The sequence below is a fragment of the Dermochelys coriacea genome, chromosome 2 (assembly GCF_009764565.3).
Source record: "Dermochelys coriacea isolate rDerCor1 chromosome 2, rDerCor1.pri.v4, whole genome shotgun sequence".
Lineage (NCBI taxonomy): Eukaryota > Metazoa > Chordata > Testudines > Dermochelyidae > Dermochelys > Dermochelys coriacea.
Genome location: NC_050069.1, coordinates 59117620 through 59133942, shown reverse-complemented (window position 1 = coordinate 59133942; position 16323 = coordinate 59117620). Strand labels below are relative to the sequence as shown.

The 16323-nt window shown below is 38.0% G+C and overlaps 1 protein-coding gene across 1 annotated transcript in view; it reads right to left on the bottom strand.

Annotated features, from left to right (window-relative positions):
• TRPA1 (transient receptor potential cation channel subfamily A member 1) overlaps positions 1 to 16323 on the bottom strand; it is a 60290-nt gene that overhangs the window by 15904 nt on the left and 28063 nt on the right. The window contains exons 13-19 of the mRNA XM_038390381.2: positions 15866 to 15980; positions 14261 to 14427; positions 8980 to 9073; positions 8547 to 8606; positions 2639 to 2737; positions 1473 to 1543; positions 720 to 867 (exon numbers count right to left, since the gene is read on the bottom strand). Coding sequence (XP_038246309.1) covers positions 720 to 867; positions 1473 to 1543; positions 2639 to 2737; positions 8547 to 8606; positions 8980 to 9073; positions 14261 to 14427; positions 15866 to 15980 — 754 coding nt within the window. The remainder of the gene's footprint in view (positions 1 to 719; positions 868 to 1472; positions 1544 to 2638; positions 2738 to 8546; positions 8607 to 8979; positions 9074 to 14260; positions 14428 to 15865; positions 15981 to 16323) is intronic.

The window sequence follows — 16323 nt, the reverse complement described above, 5'->3', positions numbered from 1 at the left end:
GTGCCTGGGCGTTGTGGGAAGAATCCTGAAAAAGAATCTTGAAAATCCTTGAAATATGTGCAGGAGCCTCTCTTTAACCCCTTACAAGATGAACACAGGCTGAGGCAATGGCTTAGCAGTATTCCTACACTACATTTTTTCACTATAGCTACAGCTGAGTTAGTCATGCACAGTACAACCCTTCTTAGCTGCATACTTTTTTGAGCTTAGTGCAAAATGTGCTGTGCTTGTGTGGCCTGTGAATGTCAAGACACAAAACATGACCAAGTAAAACCCAATGTTCACTGGAATATTCAAAAGTACTATCCATGCCAGATTTCAAACTTGCAAGTTTGGACATTACCCATTTTGCTGCTTTTTATTTTTAAGAAAAAGACAGAAAGTGTATTTTTTTCAGTCACTTCATACTAAAAAGCAGCTTAATCCCTTTTGTTCAAACGCTGCCTTAGGGCAGAGACAGAAACCGGAAAAAAAATGTGCCCAAGAGGTAAAATTTTCAGAAAATGAGTAAAAATAGAGAAAAATACTGTGCAGTTTATACAGGAGTTACCACTTCCCATTCCAGGACAATAGCAGCATGAGAATAGATTGTTTGGATGTATATGTTTTATAATTATATGCCTTATTGTTGCAAAGTGACTAATAATTCTAGAAAATCATTTCAATTATCATATTGCCTTGTTTTAAAATGAGAAATTGTAACTAATTAAAAATTGTACCTCATACTCTAATGGTCCTGTTTGATGGGTTTCTGTTGCATTGGAAGATATTCCTGGTTGTATGCGGGTGATCAGAAGAGTCAGAGGAATGAGACCAAGAGAATACACACCGAGGTTCATAATATGTGCTCGGAACCCATAGGCCATCCTGGAAGATGAAAAATGAAAAAAGGTTATATTTGGGAGGTGGCATTTCCAATGGTTCTTTTGTGATCATGGGGAAATGCACATTAAAGGTTGCAACCATGCAAATACAACTGTATAAATATTCTTAGTGACTGGCCTTGCCCGGGAGTTCAAGGTGAACAAAGCTTTAATGGCTGACTTTAGGGTCTCTGGGCCCAACTCTGCTCTTGTTTCCTTTGAAGTTAATGAAATTACATCAGATTTTCTGTGATGGAAATGAAAATAAAACTTGTGCCAATATAGATGGGGGTGAGTTTCTGCCTCTTGTAAGGTCAAATGAATCTGCAAGAATCTTTGCTAACATTCAAGCAACCTTTTTATTTTATCTGCTAATGGTTGTGATATTTAAATATTCTTATCAGGGTGACTGGATGGGAGTGAAATTGACTTAAATTCTACAGTTAAAATTATCTTTCTTTGTAACAAATCTTTTCCATAGGACATATAAACGTTTTTATAGCAATGGGTTTCTTTGTATATTCCATTTTATTGAAAACCTGATTAAGAGATTTAAAAACATAATTTACTCTAATATCTGTTTTGTTGGTCCAATTAACAGATACATACCACTTCATGAGCAAATATTCTTTACATACAGGATGATTGAGAAGCTCCATGCGATTATGACGTACCATAGCCTACAAAATGTGTAAGCAAATGTATCAAACATACAGTATATCCAATTCAGTTGAGTGACCCAGTTACAAACCAATTATTTAGATTACCTGTTTCAGTACACTAGAACCCCATTTATCTGAGCCTCCATTATCTGGCTCTCCATATCAACCAAATCACCAACTGCCCGGGGCTGACAGTGGGGAGTCCCACCGTCCATTCTCTGGTTTATCCGGATTTTTTATTATCCCATTTGGCCCAGGTCCCAGTTAGATCAGAATCCCACTGTACTTTACATGAATTCTAGCCTACTGAAAGGTACAGTACATTTGAAGTGATCTCATTTATCTAATTTTATTATGATTGAATTGGAAAGAACAGAATATTCTTTGAGGCTAATGTTGTGTGAGAACATTGGAATTTGTTTTAGATCAATAAAACATTTTGCAATCTGCATGTGAAGAAAGGAAATGGTGAATACATCATGGCCACTTGTACCCTGGTCAAATCCCTTCCTTAAAAATGCTTTTTCTGCAATTCTGTTTACATTTCAGGATGTGGTCACAAGTGATGAAGGATGCATTTGCTTAGAGACATGCACATCCACACACACACTGTACCCTTTCAAAGTATCTGAAGTGCAGGCTCACCTTGATTATCAGTACAAAAAGGTTTTTTCCTCCACGCTCTCCTGCTGGTAATAGCTCATCTTAAAGTGAACACTCTCATTACAGTGTGTATGGTAACACCCATTGTTTCAAGTTCTCTGTGTGTATAAATCTCCCCACTGTATTTTCCACTGAATGCATCCGATGAAGTGAACTGTAGCTCACGAAAGCTTATGCTCAAATAAATTTCTTAGTCTCTAAGGTGCCACAAGTTGTCCTTTTCTTTTTAAGTTCATAACGTCTATCTATACCTAATAACTGATTAAAATATTTATTATATAAACTATAAGAACTTCCACTGGCAAATTAATGCTCAAGTTTCAACCCAATGTGCTTTAAAACTGCTGAGTTACAACCCCCGGAAAAGAGGGTTTACAATGAAAAAAACTATATCTTTAGCTCCAACAATACCAATGTACAATATTTTGATAGTTAAAAAATGGAACTTACATTTAGAGTGGTAAGCGGTTCATAGACAATTTCTTCATCTGCCTTTACTTTTTTGTTAAGTATTAGTGGACACTGGAGATACCTGAAGTTATATTCAATCTGTACAGTAAATACACATATTAGTGTGTGTTTATGACAAAATTGATGTAGCAGTTCAGTCTTGGTACATCAAAGCAAACAAAACAAAAAATAAATTAAATATTCTTCAGAAAAAATATGATGGTTGTGGCAGAATAACTATCAACATGGACACTTTGTACTTATCAGTCACTCAGTAAAACTATGCAATCTATATGACCAGCTATGATTATTATGGATTTTCATCACTATCAGTAAAATAAATGGGATCTTAAAATACTCTTAAAGAGTATTTCCTCTAAAATATTATAATTTTAAATAATTGTTCTAGATTTTTATTTTATTTTAGCATCGACTACAAGGTAAACATTATATAGGTAATATAAGAAAGAAACCTCATAGTACTATATTAATTTTCCAAATGATCTCTTAATGTTGTGGACACAATCCAATGAAAATCTACATGAGATGTTTTAATATAAATCCAAAATTAGCACAATTGTAAAAGCAACAAAGACTTAAAAATATATCCTGCTTTCTTGGATATCTGTAAGGTGACTACCTGTTCTTTTAGATTTTGGAAGTGATAATAAGATGTGCCAATTTTATATTCAGAAGCCATTTTCAGGTTTGGGCTGGTTTAGAAGGGCTGTGAAGGCATTTATAAAAATTAATGTCTAACAAATGGAAGAAAGGGGAAGTTGATAGTAATTAATATAAATCAGAAGTTATGAATATAGAAAATGGATATGGGAAGCCAAAGGACATAAGAAGAAAGCTATGGCCTGCAGAGTTTTTTAAAATATAGTAGGAACAAAACGAATCCTGACAATTGCATTGGTCCATTACAAGATGGAAATGGTAGAATTATCAACAACAACAGAGAAAAGGCAGAAGTGTTTAATAAACATTTCTGTTCTGTCTTTGGGGGAAAACAGATGATATAGTCTCATAATATGGTGATAACACTCCTTCCATTCCATTAGTATCTCTGAAGGATGTTAAACAGCTGCTATTAAGGTTAGACATTTTAAAATCAGCAGGTCCAGATAACTTGCATCCAAGACTTTTAAAAGAGTTAGCTGAGGAGTTCACTGGACCATCAATACTGATTTTCAATCAGTTTTGGAGCTCTGGAAAAGTTCCTGAAGACTGGAAGAAAGCTAATGCTGTTGTGCCAATATTTAGAAAGAATAAACAGGATTACTTTGTTAATTATAGGCCTTACATCAATCCCAAGCAAGACAACTGAGCGGCTGATATGGGACTCAAGTAATAAAGAATTAAAGGACGGTATAGTAATTAATGCATATTGCACATATTAATGCACATGAGTTTATGGAAAATAGATCCTATCAAACTAACTTGATATATTGTTTGATGAGATTACAAGTTTGGTTGATAAAGGTAATATTGTTGACATAATCTATTTACCTTAGCCTTCTCTAAGGCATTGCACTTGGTATCATATGGCATGCTGATTAAAAACTAGAATGATATAAAATTAATATGGCACACATTGAATGGATTAAAAACTGACTAACTGCTATATCTCAAAATGTAACTGTAAATGGGGAATCATCACAGAGCAGTTGTTTTTCTAGTGGTGTTCTGGAGGGATAAGTTCTTGGCCCTACGCTATTAACCATTTTTTTTTATCAATGATGTGGAAGAAAACATAAAATCATCACTGAGACAGTATGCCAATGACACAAAAATTGAGGGGAGTGGTACATAATGAAGAGGACAGGTCACTGATTCAGAGTGATCTGGGTACATTGGTAAAAGGCGTGCAAGCAAACATTATATGTTTGAATATGGCTAAATGGAAATGTATACGTATCAGAACAAAGAATGGAAGCCATGCTTATAGGATGGAGGGGTCTATCCTAGGAAACAGTGATTTTGAAAAAGATTTGGGGGTCCTGGTGGATAATTAGCTGAACATAAGCTTTCTGTGGCCAAAAGAGCTAACGTAATCCTAGGATGCATAAACAGGGGGATCTCAAGTAATAGTAGAGAGGTTATTTTATCTTTGTATTTGGCACTGGTATGACTGCTGCTGCAATACTGTGTCCAGTTGTGGTGCCCACAATTCAAGAAAGATGTTAATAAATCGGAGAGGGTTTCAGGAAGAGTCACAGAATAATTAAAGGATTAGAAAACATGCCTTATAGCGAGACTCAAAGAGCTCAATCTTTTGACCTCAAAAGAGAAGTTTAAGGGGTGACTTGCTTAGTTTATAAGTAGCTACATGGGGAACAAATATTTGATAATGGACTCATCAATCTAGAAGAGAAAGGTTTAATGTGATCCAGTGACTGGAAGTAGCAGCTAGACAAATTCAGATTGGAAATATGGTGTAATTTTTAACAGTGAGAATAATTAACCATGGGAACAATTTACCAAGGGTCATGATGGATTTTCCATCATTGACAATTTTAAAATCAAGACAGGATATTCTTCTAAAAGATCTGCTCTAGGAATTATTTTGGGGATTATTATTATTTGGGAATTATTCTATGGCCTGTGTTATACAGGACATCATACTAGATGATCATAATGATCCCTTCAGGCTTTGGAATCTATATGCAACTCTATGAACACTGAAGACAGCTGCACCACTTAAACCAGGTCTGCGTTTGACTCAAAAAATGAACATTTCACCTGTTCTCATGGTTAAGAAATTAGCATATATTCTAGAAAATTTTATAACCTTTGATTCCAGATTCATTTCAAGAGGTATCTTAGCAAAGTTGAAGACCTATAAATTGCTAAAGTTTAAATTATAGTTATAACAATTTCTAAACATGAAAATCTCAGCAACAGACCTTCAAAACAGTTTGCAGGACAAAGAGCAAAATAAGACAACATACCTGGAAGCATATATTTACGTTATATGTATGTTATGTATCTGTATATGTACATATCATTGTGTGTGTGTGTGTGTGTGTGTGTGTGTGTAAAATTATATACAAAATTATATACACCCACTGAACTGCTAAGCCAATTGTGAATGTGTCCATTTCAATCTCAACTACTATAAACAAAAATGATCAAGGGTATAGAACATCTTCCATACAAGGAGAGACTAAAAAGATTAGGGCTATTCAGCTTAAAAAAAAAGAGAGATGACTAAGGGAGATCTGATAGAGGTCTATAAAATCATGAATGATGTGGAAAAAGTGAATAGAGAAGTGTTATTCACCCATTACCCAATATAAAAACGAGGAGTCACCAAATGAATTTAATAAATCTCAGGCTTAATACAAACAAGAGGAAGTATTTTTTCACACAATGCACAACTAACCTGTGGAACTCATTGCCATGGGATGCTGTGATGGCCAAAACTATACTATATTCAAAAAAGAACTGGATGAGTTCATGGAGGATAGGTCCATCAATGGCTATTAAGTCAAGATGGTTAGGAATGCAACCCCATGCTTGGGGCAACCCTAAACCTCTGAAAGAAGACTGGGTGGAACACTCCATAATCACTCTGTTCTGTACACTCCCTGTGAAGCTTTGATAACTACTAAGCAAGTGGATCACAGTCTGTCTCGGTATGGCAGCTATTATATTCTTATGTTCTAATCTCATGCAGAGGTGAAAAGGGTATACCAGGGGCATCTCTTGGTACAAGATAGTTCTTCCCTTGTCAATATAAAAAGTTTTTCACCAACTGGCCCATATACTCAATAGATGACTTAGGTATCAGATTTGAAAGAGCCTTCAGTTCAAGAAACTACATAATATGAATACTGTAGCCTTTTATGGGTTCCTGATTAAGTAGAATGGCTTTAGCAGTGCTCTCCTCCAAAAAGCAAAGTGTTGAGCTGTCTCCTCCCCTTGTCTCCAGAAAGATGTGTAGATTTTAAGGATATTTTTCTATTGCCTTTAAATGGCAATTCTGATTTCATGAATCCTCTTTCTTTTTCTTCTTATACCAGTTTGGCTCATGTTACTGAACCATCTGGGGAGGAACATGCATCAACACTTTAAGCATGACATCAACACAACTTGTGCTGAAGTTGCTGGAGCCAAAGATGCTGACTGTACTGAAGCATATTATGAAATTGTGTGATGACAGCTTCAAAGGTTAGAGAACAAACAGGGATGTTAAATACACACATCATGATTTTAGCACCAAAACCATCTAAGGCCTAACCCTGCAACTCTTGAAGTCAATGGAAATTTTGCCATTAAGTTTAATGGAGGACATTGAATCAGTTTGGTAGGGGGAACTACTGGGAAACTGTTTTCACCAGTTGATACACGTACACAGATTGAGAGACGTGAAGTCAAGTGATAAAACAAGTATTCACCATTTAAATACTGGAGTACTAAGAAAGACACTGAGGACTTGAAAGATCAGAGTTCTCAAGGAGTTTGAAACAGACATCAAAAGCAGCTAAGGTATCTGTGGTAGCAAAAGATCACCACAGTGTAGCCTTAACTTGAGCTTTGTAGGACACTCATTTTCAGTTGAGTTCTCCTGAAAAAGGATTTTTCAACACCTACTCCTTTGAAGCCAAAGTGGGTCCTCCCATCTTGTATTTACAATAGACGAAGGAACATTTATGGTGTGGTAGTGTTTCTGTAAAGTCTGTCTCAGCAGACCTATGCAAAAGCAGGTAGTAAAAGGAACACCATTACAAACTGCAATGAAAAAGGGACTGATAATGACTGCACTGCATCTTAAGATGGGGGGGGCTGTTGTCTGGCTTGCTGGGGGAAGGAGTATACCTCTTTAAGAGGCAGAGAAGCACTAACGCTGGTGCAGCCAATGAGCAGCTCAATGTGGGGACACTGAATCATCCCTCCAGGTGACCAGACCAGAAGGGAGGGGAAAGTATATAGAGTAAGCCAGGTGAGGAAAACACTCCCTCACCTGGACCAAGGCAAGGTGGGGGATTTTTTGTCTTCCTTGTAGCAGGTTTAGTGGGGCATAGGTAGGGCAAGCAGGAACAGGAGTTAGGCTATGATGTCACAACTCATTCTGTAAGCATGGGGCAGATGTCCTGTGCAAGTACTCCACAGGAAAGGGCTTGAGTGATCAGATAAATGGATTGGTAAAGGAGGCATTTGTTAAACAAGTGGAAACGGGGATTTGGTGCTGCCATGACTAGAACAGCAGGGAGCTACCCCCTCTCCTTTAGAGCCCATCTTAACCCTAATTCGAGGGTGAGGGGATGGTAAGAAGCCAGCAGTGGATTGGCTGGGAACCAGGATGGAAAAGGGGTAGTAGGGCTTATGGAAGCCCCCTGGGTAGATAGTGAAATGATCATGGATTTACCTGCACTGTACACTGTTATCTGCCAGGTACTCCCTGACAATTGCAGTCTAATTAAACCATATCCAGTGTCTCCTATCCTTCATCTGGTATAGTTGGACAATTAGAGGCAATTGGTACCACTGAAACGCATGACCAGGTAAATTCATGCTACCAACTGATGAGGTGATTTAAATGATTTATTCTAAACTAAAGGGATTCTTGCCAATCACACACTGGGAGCACAGACCCACGAGTTTACTCAGCTTACCTTTGGTGAATTTCAGTTGCACAATGATCCAGATATAAACTATCTAAAACATGTTAAAAAGGGATTAAACTTTACAGAATAAGCAAGTTTAAGCAGATATAAACTACACTGATGATTTGCCAAAGTTCAAAAAGTCCCCAGTTCACTCAATTTACTACAATCCAAATTTCTCACAAATGATTTATCACTACTAATATATTGCAGGTACATTATGACATATCTTACTGTAATAAGAGTTTTAATAATTAAAAGGTACTAGTTTTAATTACTTTTTTTCTTCCACTTACACAGAAGTCTTGACTTGTCTTTTCCTCTGAAGACTCAATCATACAGTTGTCCAAAACCAACTTTCAGGGTGGAAAGAAAAACAATTAATTTGCATAAATTCATTATGATAAGTACTGAAAATTAGGACTGTTCAGAAAAAAAGGAAGACTTCCATACTTTAGAAAAAAAGTTTCCATGGTCTTCAACAATACAGCAGCCCTTCTAACAAAAATGATTCAATCCACATTTACAGCATACAGAGATGTGCACAACTTATATTTGTACATATATGTTAACAAACGAGAAATTTTACCTTGTTTACATGGATGTATGACAATTTGCACTTGCATGTGCCAAGTCTTTATAAATACTCACACTTGCAGATTTACTTGAAAACTTCACAGAATTTTTGGAATGAAGTAAATTCTTAACGTGTAGACTAAACAATCTTACCTTTAACGATTCAGGTACATATTCAACCATTTCCAACAAAGGACACTTATTGGCAGTAGAAGAGTGAGAAAATGTTGTCACAGCTTCTTCCCATCTGCAACAATAAGTTGAAATAGTGGAGACTGAATTCTTTGCTTCTCAGCAAAGGATAAGAAGTTAAACATCAACTTTATAATGAAAGAAAAAATGGATTATGTTATTTTGAAATCTAATCATTTTTAGACTAGATGAGCTATTATTTCAGAAATTATTCTGCGAATTGCAATGTATAACAAATTCATATGCCATGAAGTGAAAATCAGCAGTTGAGACCATAATTGAATAATATCCCTGAATGTTTCCCATTCCCAAATAAGAATGATTCATGTTTAATCCGGTTTTCAGATAAGCAGTGATGTTTTGCAAATCACAGGATATACTGAGCTCTTCTTAAAAGCTTGGACTCATTATGAGCCCTACACTGATACTGGAAGTCTGTATCTTGGGCTCACAAAATTCTGAAGGTAATAAAAAATACTGGGTGTCATCCTGCTCCTCTTAGCATGAGTGGTGGTTACTCATGGTACAATTCCATCGGTCCTGAAATGGGCCCAACAGGCCTAGCAAACTGATGGCATATAGAACATGTCCCATCTAAATTTCAACAAAACACTCATAAGAACATAAGAATGAACAGAAGAAGATAAGAACAGACACACTGGGTGAGACCAAAGGTCCATCTAGCCCAGGATTCTGTCTTCTGACAGTGGCCAATGCCAGGTGCCCCAGAGGGAATGAACAGAGCAGGTAATCATCAAGTGATCCATCCCCTATTGCCCATTCCCAGCTTCTGGCAAACAGAGGCTAGGGACACCATCCCTGCCCATCCTGGCTAATAGCCACTGATGGACCATTCCTCCATGAACTTATCTAGTTGTCTTTTGAACCCTGTTATAATCTTGTCCTTCACAACATTCTCTGGCAAGAAGTTGCACAGATTGACTGAAAAATACTTCCTTTTGTTTGTTTTAAACCTGCTGCCTATTAATTTTATTTGGTGCCCCCTAGTTCTTGTGTTATGAGAAGGAGTAAATAACACTTCCTTATTTACTTTCTCCATACCAATCATGATTTTATATACCTCAATCAGATCCCCCCCTTAGTCGTCTCTTTTCCAAGCTGAAAAGTCCCAGATTTATTAATCTCTCCTCATATGGAAGCCATTCCAAACCCCTAATCATTTTTGTTGCCCTTTTCTGAACCTTTTCCAATTCCAATATATCTTTTTTGAGATGGGGCAACCACATCTGCATGCAGTATTGGAGCTAGTTAACAGGGGACTTTTGTGAGGGAGTTCTCTGGATAAAGGAGGAGCGTTTACGTGACCCTTGGGGTAAGATTGTTGTCTGTAGTGTGTGTGTGTGTGTTTGTGTTTGTGGTGTGCTTGCTGCTTTACTGAAATATACTATGTGGTCTGTTTATTTTGGGCACCGTGTGCTGAACCTAGCCCATCAACCCTTAACCAAGGGGCGGAGCTACTCAGGAAGACTAGGGCTTTAAAAAGCCTGCTCCTAAGCAGCCAGAGGAGCTAGTGAATAGGAGTGGCTAATGGGAGTTTTGCAAGGGACTTTAGAGTGGGAGTGGGAGGGGGGACTAGATACACTTAACATTCTTTAAACTTAAAGCCAAAACCAGCCCCTGATAAAAACAAAACATCAACAAAGGAACGAGCTGCAGGAGTAAAAAAAGAATGCAGACACAAGTCCAGCAACAGAGTGGGGGCTATGCAGTCTATTGTACCCAGTGTAGCATGTATGATTACCTGCCCTATGGGGAGGTGGCATGTGTGTGCATTCGGTGCAAGGAGCTCCTGGCCCTCTGAGACTGTGTAGACCAGAGTGGCTGAACTGTAGGAGCTAAGGGAGACAAAGAGGTACGTAGATGAGACTTTCCAGGACACAGTATAACAATCCCACCCTGGTCTGACAGCCTCTGTGCTGTTGAGGAGAATGAAAGTCTCAGGGAAGGAGAACATCCAAATGGAGCAGAGGGAAATGATTCCATAGCTGGGACCCTCCTTCCAGATGATGTTGTGGTATCCTCTCATAATGATGATACCTCTTCAGGGGTAGGAACTCCATTTATTAGGAAGAGACAGGTAATAGTTATGGGGCATTCGATCACTAGAAATATAGATAACTAGGTTTGCAATGACTGGAAGAACCACATGGTGAGTTGCTTGCCTGGTGCAATCTATTAATGGAGATTCTCTATGTTCTAGTAAGGAGGAGAGGATGGAAGATGATAAAATACAGGTAGAATCTGATGAGAAACAGTCAAATGAAAAAGAGTGCCATTCAACTATATCATGTAATGTCAGACAGCTAAAAAGTGAAAAGTTTTTAAAGTGCTTATACACAAATAATAAGATGAGAGAACTAGAGTGCCTCGTATTAAATGATGACATTGATATAACAAGCATCACAGAGACTTGGTGGAATGAGGATATCAATGACACACAGTAATACCTGGACACAAAATATATCAGAAGGACAGAACAGGTTGTGCTGGTGGAGGAGTGGCACTATATGTGAAAAAAAGCATAGAATCAAATGAAGTAAAAATCTTAAGTGAACCAAACTGTACCATAGGATAGTAATTCCATGCTCTAATAATAAGACTATAGCAGTAGGGCTATATTACAGACCACTAACCAGGATGGTGATGGTAACTGAAATGTTCAGGGAGGTTAGAGAGGCTATAAAAATAAAAAACTCAAAAATAATGGGGGATTTCAACTATCCCCATATTGACTGTGTACCTGTCACCTCAGGACGGGATGCAGAAATAAAGTTTTTTGACACCTTAAATGACTGCTTCTTGGAGCAGCTAGTCCTGGAACCCACATGAGGCAATTCTTGAATGGCCATACTGGGTCAAACCATTAGTCCATCTAGCCCAGTATCCTGTTGTCTGACAGTGGCCAGTGCCAAATACGGACAGAATGAAAAGAACAAGGAAATTATCTATTGATCCGTCCCTTGTCGTCCAGTCCCAGCTTCTGGCAGTCAGAGGTTTAGGGACACCCAGAGCATGAGGTTGTGTCCCTGACCATCTTGGACAATAGCCACTGATGGATCTGTCCTCCATGAACTTATCTAATTCTGTTTTGAACCCAGTTATACTTTTGGCCTTCACAACATCCCCTGGCAACTCGTTCCACAGGTTGACTGTGCATTTTGTGAAGTAGTACGTCCTTATGTTTGTTTTAAACCTATTGCCTATTAATTTCACTGGGTGACCATTAGTTTGCATGTTATGTGAAGGGAGAAAATTACACTTCCTTATTCTCTTTCTCCACACCATTCATGATTTTCTAGACATCTATCATATCCCCCCTTAATTGTCTTTTTTGTTTAAGAGCCTTTGGTGAGGGACCTTGCCAAAGGCTTTCTGAAAGTCCAAGTACACTATATCCACCGAATCACCCTTGTCCACATGTTTGTTGACTCTCTCAAAGAATTCTAATAGATTGGTGAGAGAGGATTTCCCTTTAGAAAAGCCATGTTGACTCTTTCCCAACAAATCTTTTTCATCTATGTGTCTGATAATTCTGTTCTTTACTATAATTTCAACCTGGTTCAAGTTTGCCTGGTACTGAAATTAGGTTTATTGCCCTGTAATTGACAGGCTTGTCTCTGGAGTATTTTTCCTAAAAATCAGCGTTACATTAGCTATCCACCAGTCATCTGGTACAGAGGCTGATTTAAGTGATAAATTACATACCACAATTAGTAGTTCTGCAAGTTCATTTCTGAGTTCCTTCAGAACTCTTGGGTGAATACCATCTGCTACTGGTGACTTGTCACTGTTTAATTTAATTTGATTTGTTCCAAATCCTTCTCTAATGACACCTCAGTCTGGGATAGTTCCTCAGATTTGTCACCAAAAAAGAATGGCTCGGGTGTGGGATTCTCCCTCATATCCTCTGCAGTGAAGATCAATGCAAAGAATTCATTTAGCTTCTCTGCAACAGCCTTTTCTTCCTTGAGTCTTCCTCATGTACTTAAACATTTGCAACAGTTTTACCCAGCAATTTTAAATTAAATCCCTGGAATTATGTGATTTGTGCTCAGGATTTGATAAAAATCCTGCATCCTTGTACCATTACAGTATCATATTCTAGGGAAAGAACTACTCATTCTCTTGGTTTCTTGCCATGTTTCTTGCAGTTCTTGAACAATTGCCCTGACATGGAGAGGATTTCCTTCCTATAGCTGGTTATTATTTATTTACCATTTCTTCCCAATTCTCATTATACATATTATATCAGTATTAATCTCTTGAATATGGAAAATACGTATCTGATCAACCACAGTATATTACATGCTCAGTACTTTAACAGCCAGCGAAGAAAGAGAAGACAATGGACACTTGTCATAAATATAAAGGGAAGGGTAAAACCTTTAAAATCCCTCCTGGCCAGAGGAAAAACTCTTTCACCTGTAAAGGGTTAAGAAGCTAGGATAACCTCGCTGGCACTTGACCAAAATGACCAATGAGGAGACAAGATACTTTCAAAAGCTGGGGGGAGGGAGAAACAAAGCCTCTCTGGCTGTCTGTGTGATGCTTTTGCCGGGGCAGAACAGGAATGGAGTCTTAGAACTTAGTAAGTGATCTAGCTAGATATGCGTTAGATTCTGTTTGTTTAAATGGCTGAGAAAATAAGCTGTGCTGAATGGAATGGATATTCCTGCTTTTGTGTGTTTTTGTAACTTAAGGTTTTGCCTAGAGGGATTCTCTGTGTTTTGAATCTAATTACCCTGTAAGGTATTTATCATCCTGATTTTACATAGGTAATTCCTTTTACATTTTCTTCTATTACAATTCTATTAAAATTAAAATTCTTCTTTTAAGAAACTGAATGCTTTTTCATTGTTCTTAAGATCCAAGGGTTTGGGTCTGTGGTCACCTATGCAAATTGGTGAGGATTTTTATCAAGCCTTTCCCAAGAAAGGGGGTGTAAAGGTAAGGGAGGATTTTGGGGGGAAAGATGTTTTCAAAAGGGCTCTTTCCTAATAATAATAATACTGGCTAGACGTTTGGTGGTGGCAGCGAAAGTCCAAGGGCAAAGGGTAAAATAGTTTTACCTTGGCAAAGTTTTAACCTAAGCTGGTAAAAGAAAGCTTAGGAGGTTTTCATGCAAGTCCCCACATCTGTACCCTAGCGTTCAGAGTGGGGAAGGAACCTTGACAACACTAAACACCTGAAACTATTAAAAAGTGTTGTATAGGCAGCTCACCTTTTATTCAGAATGACAGCAGACACTACATCTTTATGCCTCTTGTGTATCGCTTCATGGAAAAAAGAGGCTGATGCTTTGTTCAAGATTATTTTGGCACCATCATCAAGAAGCAGTCTCACTGCTTTTGCGTGCCCTTCTTTTGCAGCATGATGAAGAGCTGTGTTCTTTTCAGAAAGACAACATACCAAAACATTATTAGGAATCACTATGCTTAAAAGAAATGTATAACCCTTTCCCCCTCCCCTTCCACTCCTCAAGGACAAGATTCTGCTCTCAATTCATAAAACCATAGAACTGGAAGAGACCTTGAGAGATCATCTAGTCCAGTCCCTTGCACTAATGGCAGGACTAAGTACTGACCATCCAAATCACTTCAGTGGTGGTATAAAAAAAAAAGAGAATTTTGTTCCAAGTGCTTTATTGTATATGCCTGTACCATTACAGAGAAAACAAACTGCATATAGGAAAGGGCAAAGCGCATACAAGGGATACTAATTATTAATATCGCATAGTTTTGCAATTAATAACAGCAAGATGTTAAAAATAAAACTGTCCTGTGTCAACAAATCCACAGAATTTAGGGTCAGGAAGAGAAGAATCCGAAATTAGTTTCCACCAGTATGGTACTACACATATGTCTGCAGGGAATTACTTGCAAGCAGCTCTCTGGAAGGAGGCGTTTGCCCTCAGTGACTTGCACAAAACCAAGGGAAATAGTTGTGACTTTCAAAAGCACTAAAAGGCCTTAGAAGCACAAGTCCCATTGCAAGTTAGTGGGCAGGAAGAGAAGTGCTTCTAGATATCTTTGGCACTTTTGTGAATCTCCCCAAATATCAAACCATCCAGTCTTCTCTGAGCAATGTACAAATAAGGGACTACACAATGGCTTCTCATTAGCTTCTAGTGCAATCTGAAGTGCTGTTTTTAATCTAGCAGGTCCTAAATGCTTTGAGCCCTGACTACCTAAAAGATTGTCTCTCTCCCATTTTGGTAAAACAACAGCTGCTTGAGCTGAACATCCCTTGGTTTCTGAAAGGGGGCTGTTGATGCATCATTTTCTACAAGAGGTCTTCAGCTCTGGAACTAGATTCCTCTCCTGGCCAAAAGATCTTGGTTTTGACAAACTTCAGAGCAAGCTGCAAGCATAGCTACTAGGCTTTGCCAGGGGGAGTAGACTGAGAGGTTTGAAGAGGTTTGTTGGTGAGTCATTATTTATGGTGGGTTTCCTTTCATTGTTATGAGCTCTTCGTATCGTGAGTTTATCATGTTATTATATTCTGCTATATTGTTATGTAGTCATGTGGCATAGTTAGTAGAATCTAAAGTGCTTTGTACTTTACATTTTGTGTTATTGATGTTGATTTTCTGTTGTGTACAGCTCCTAGAACTTGGATGGGCATTTCACTAATTATAAATAAACCTAAACAATATATGTTAACAAGATCAAAACAGTTAGGGTTTTATAACTGCCAAAAGAAATATATTATCATAAACACAGTCTCTCATAATCTTCAACAGTGAAACAAGTTTGCTAACAGGGATTACCTGTTTGATTGCAATGAGACAACAGAGTGGAAAAACAAAAATTATACATATACATACCCCTTCTTCATCCACTCTGTCTGTAGATTTTACATTAGTATCCAAAATTATCTGCATTGTGCGAGTGTATCCTCCGAAGGCAGCATGGTGCAGGGCTGTCCAGCCTTTATAATCACTTTTGAAACAGTAGATATGATGTTATTCACATATTTTACAAGTATAACCTACAACCTTGAGCTCATGGGACTGATTCTCCCCTCCCTCACAATAGTTTCCCCACTGTTGTTCTCCATCAATGTCAATGTCTTTTTGCTGAGTAAAGTACGATAGTCTCCTACTAGCACTACACTCAGCCATGTAAGAGTAATCTCAACTGTGTAGAAGTAATAGGGTCTCATAAAGGCATATATGTGATCTTGTGGGATCTTGCCTGTTTCATGGGATTTGCCTCTGAAATGGGTGAGAAACTTACAAGACCCTGGTACTAACACTTAACAGCTGATGCTGCATACAACACT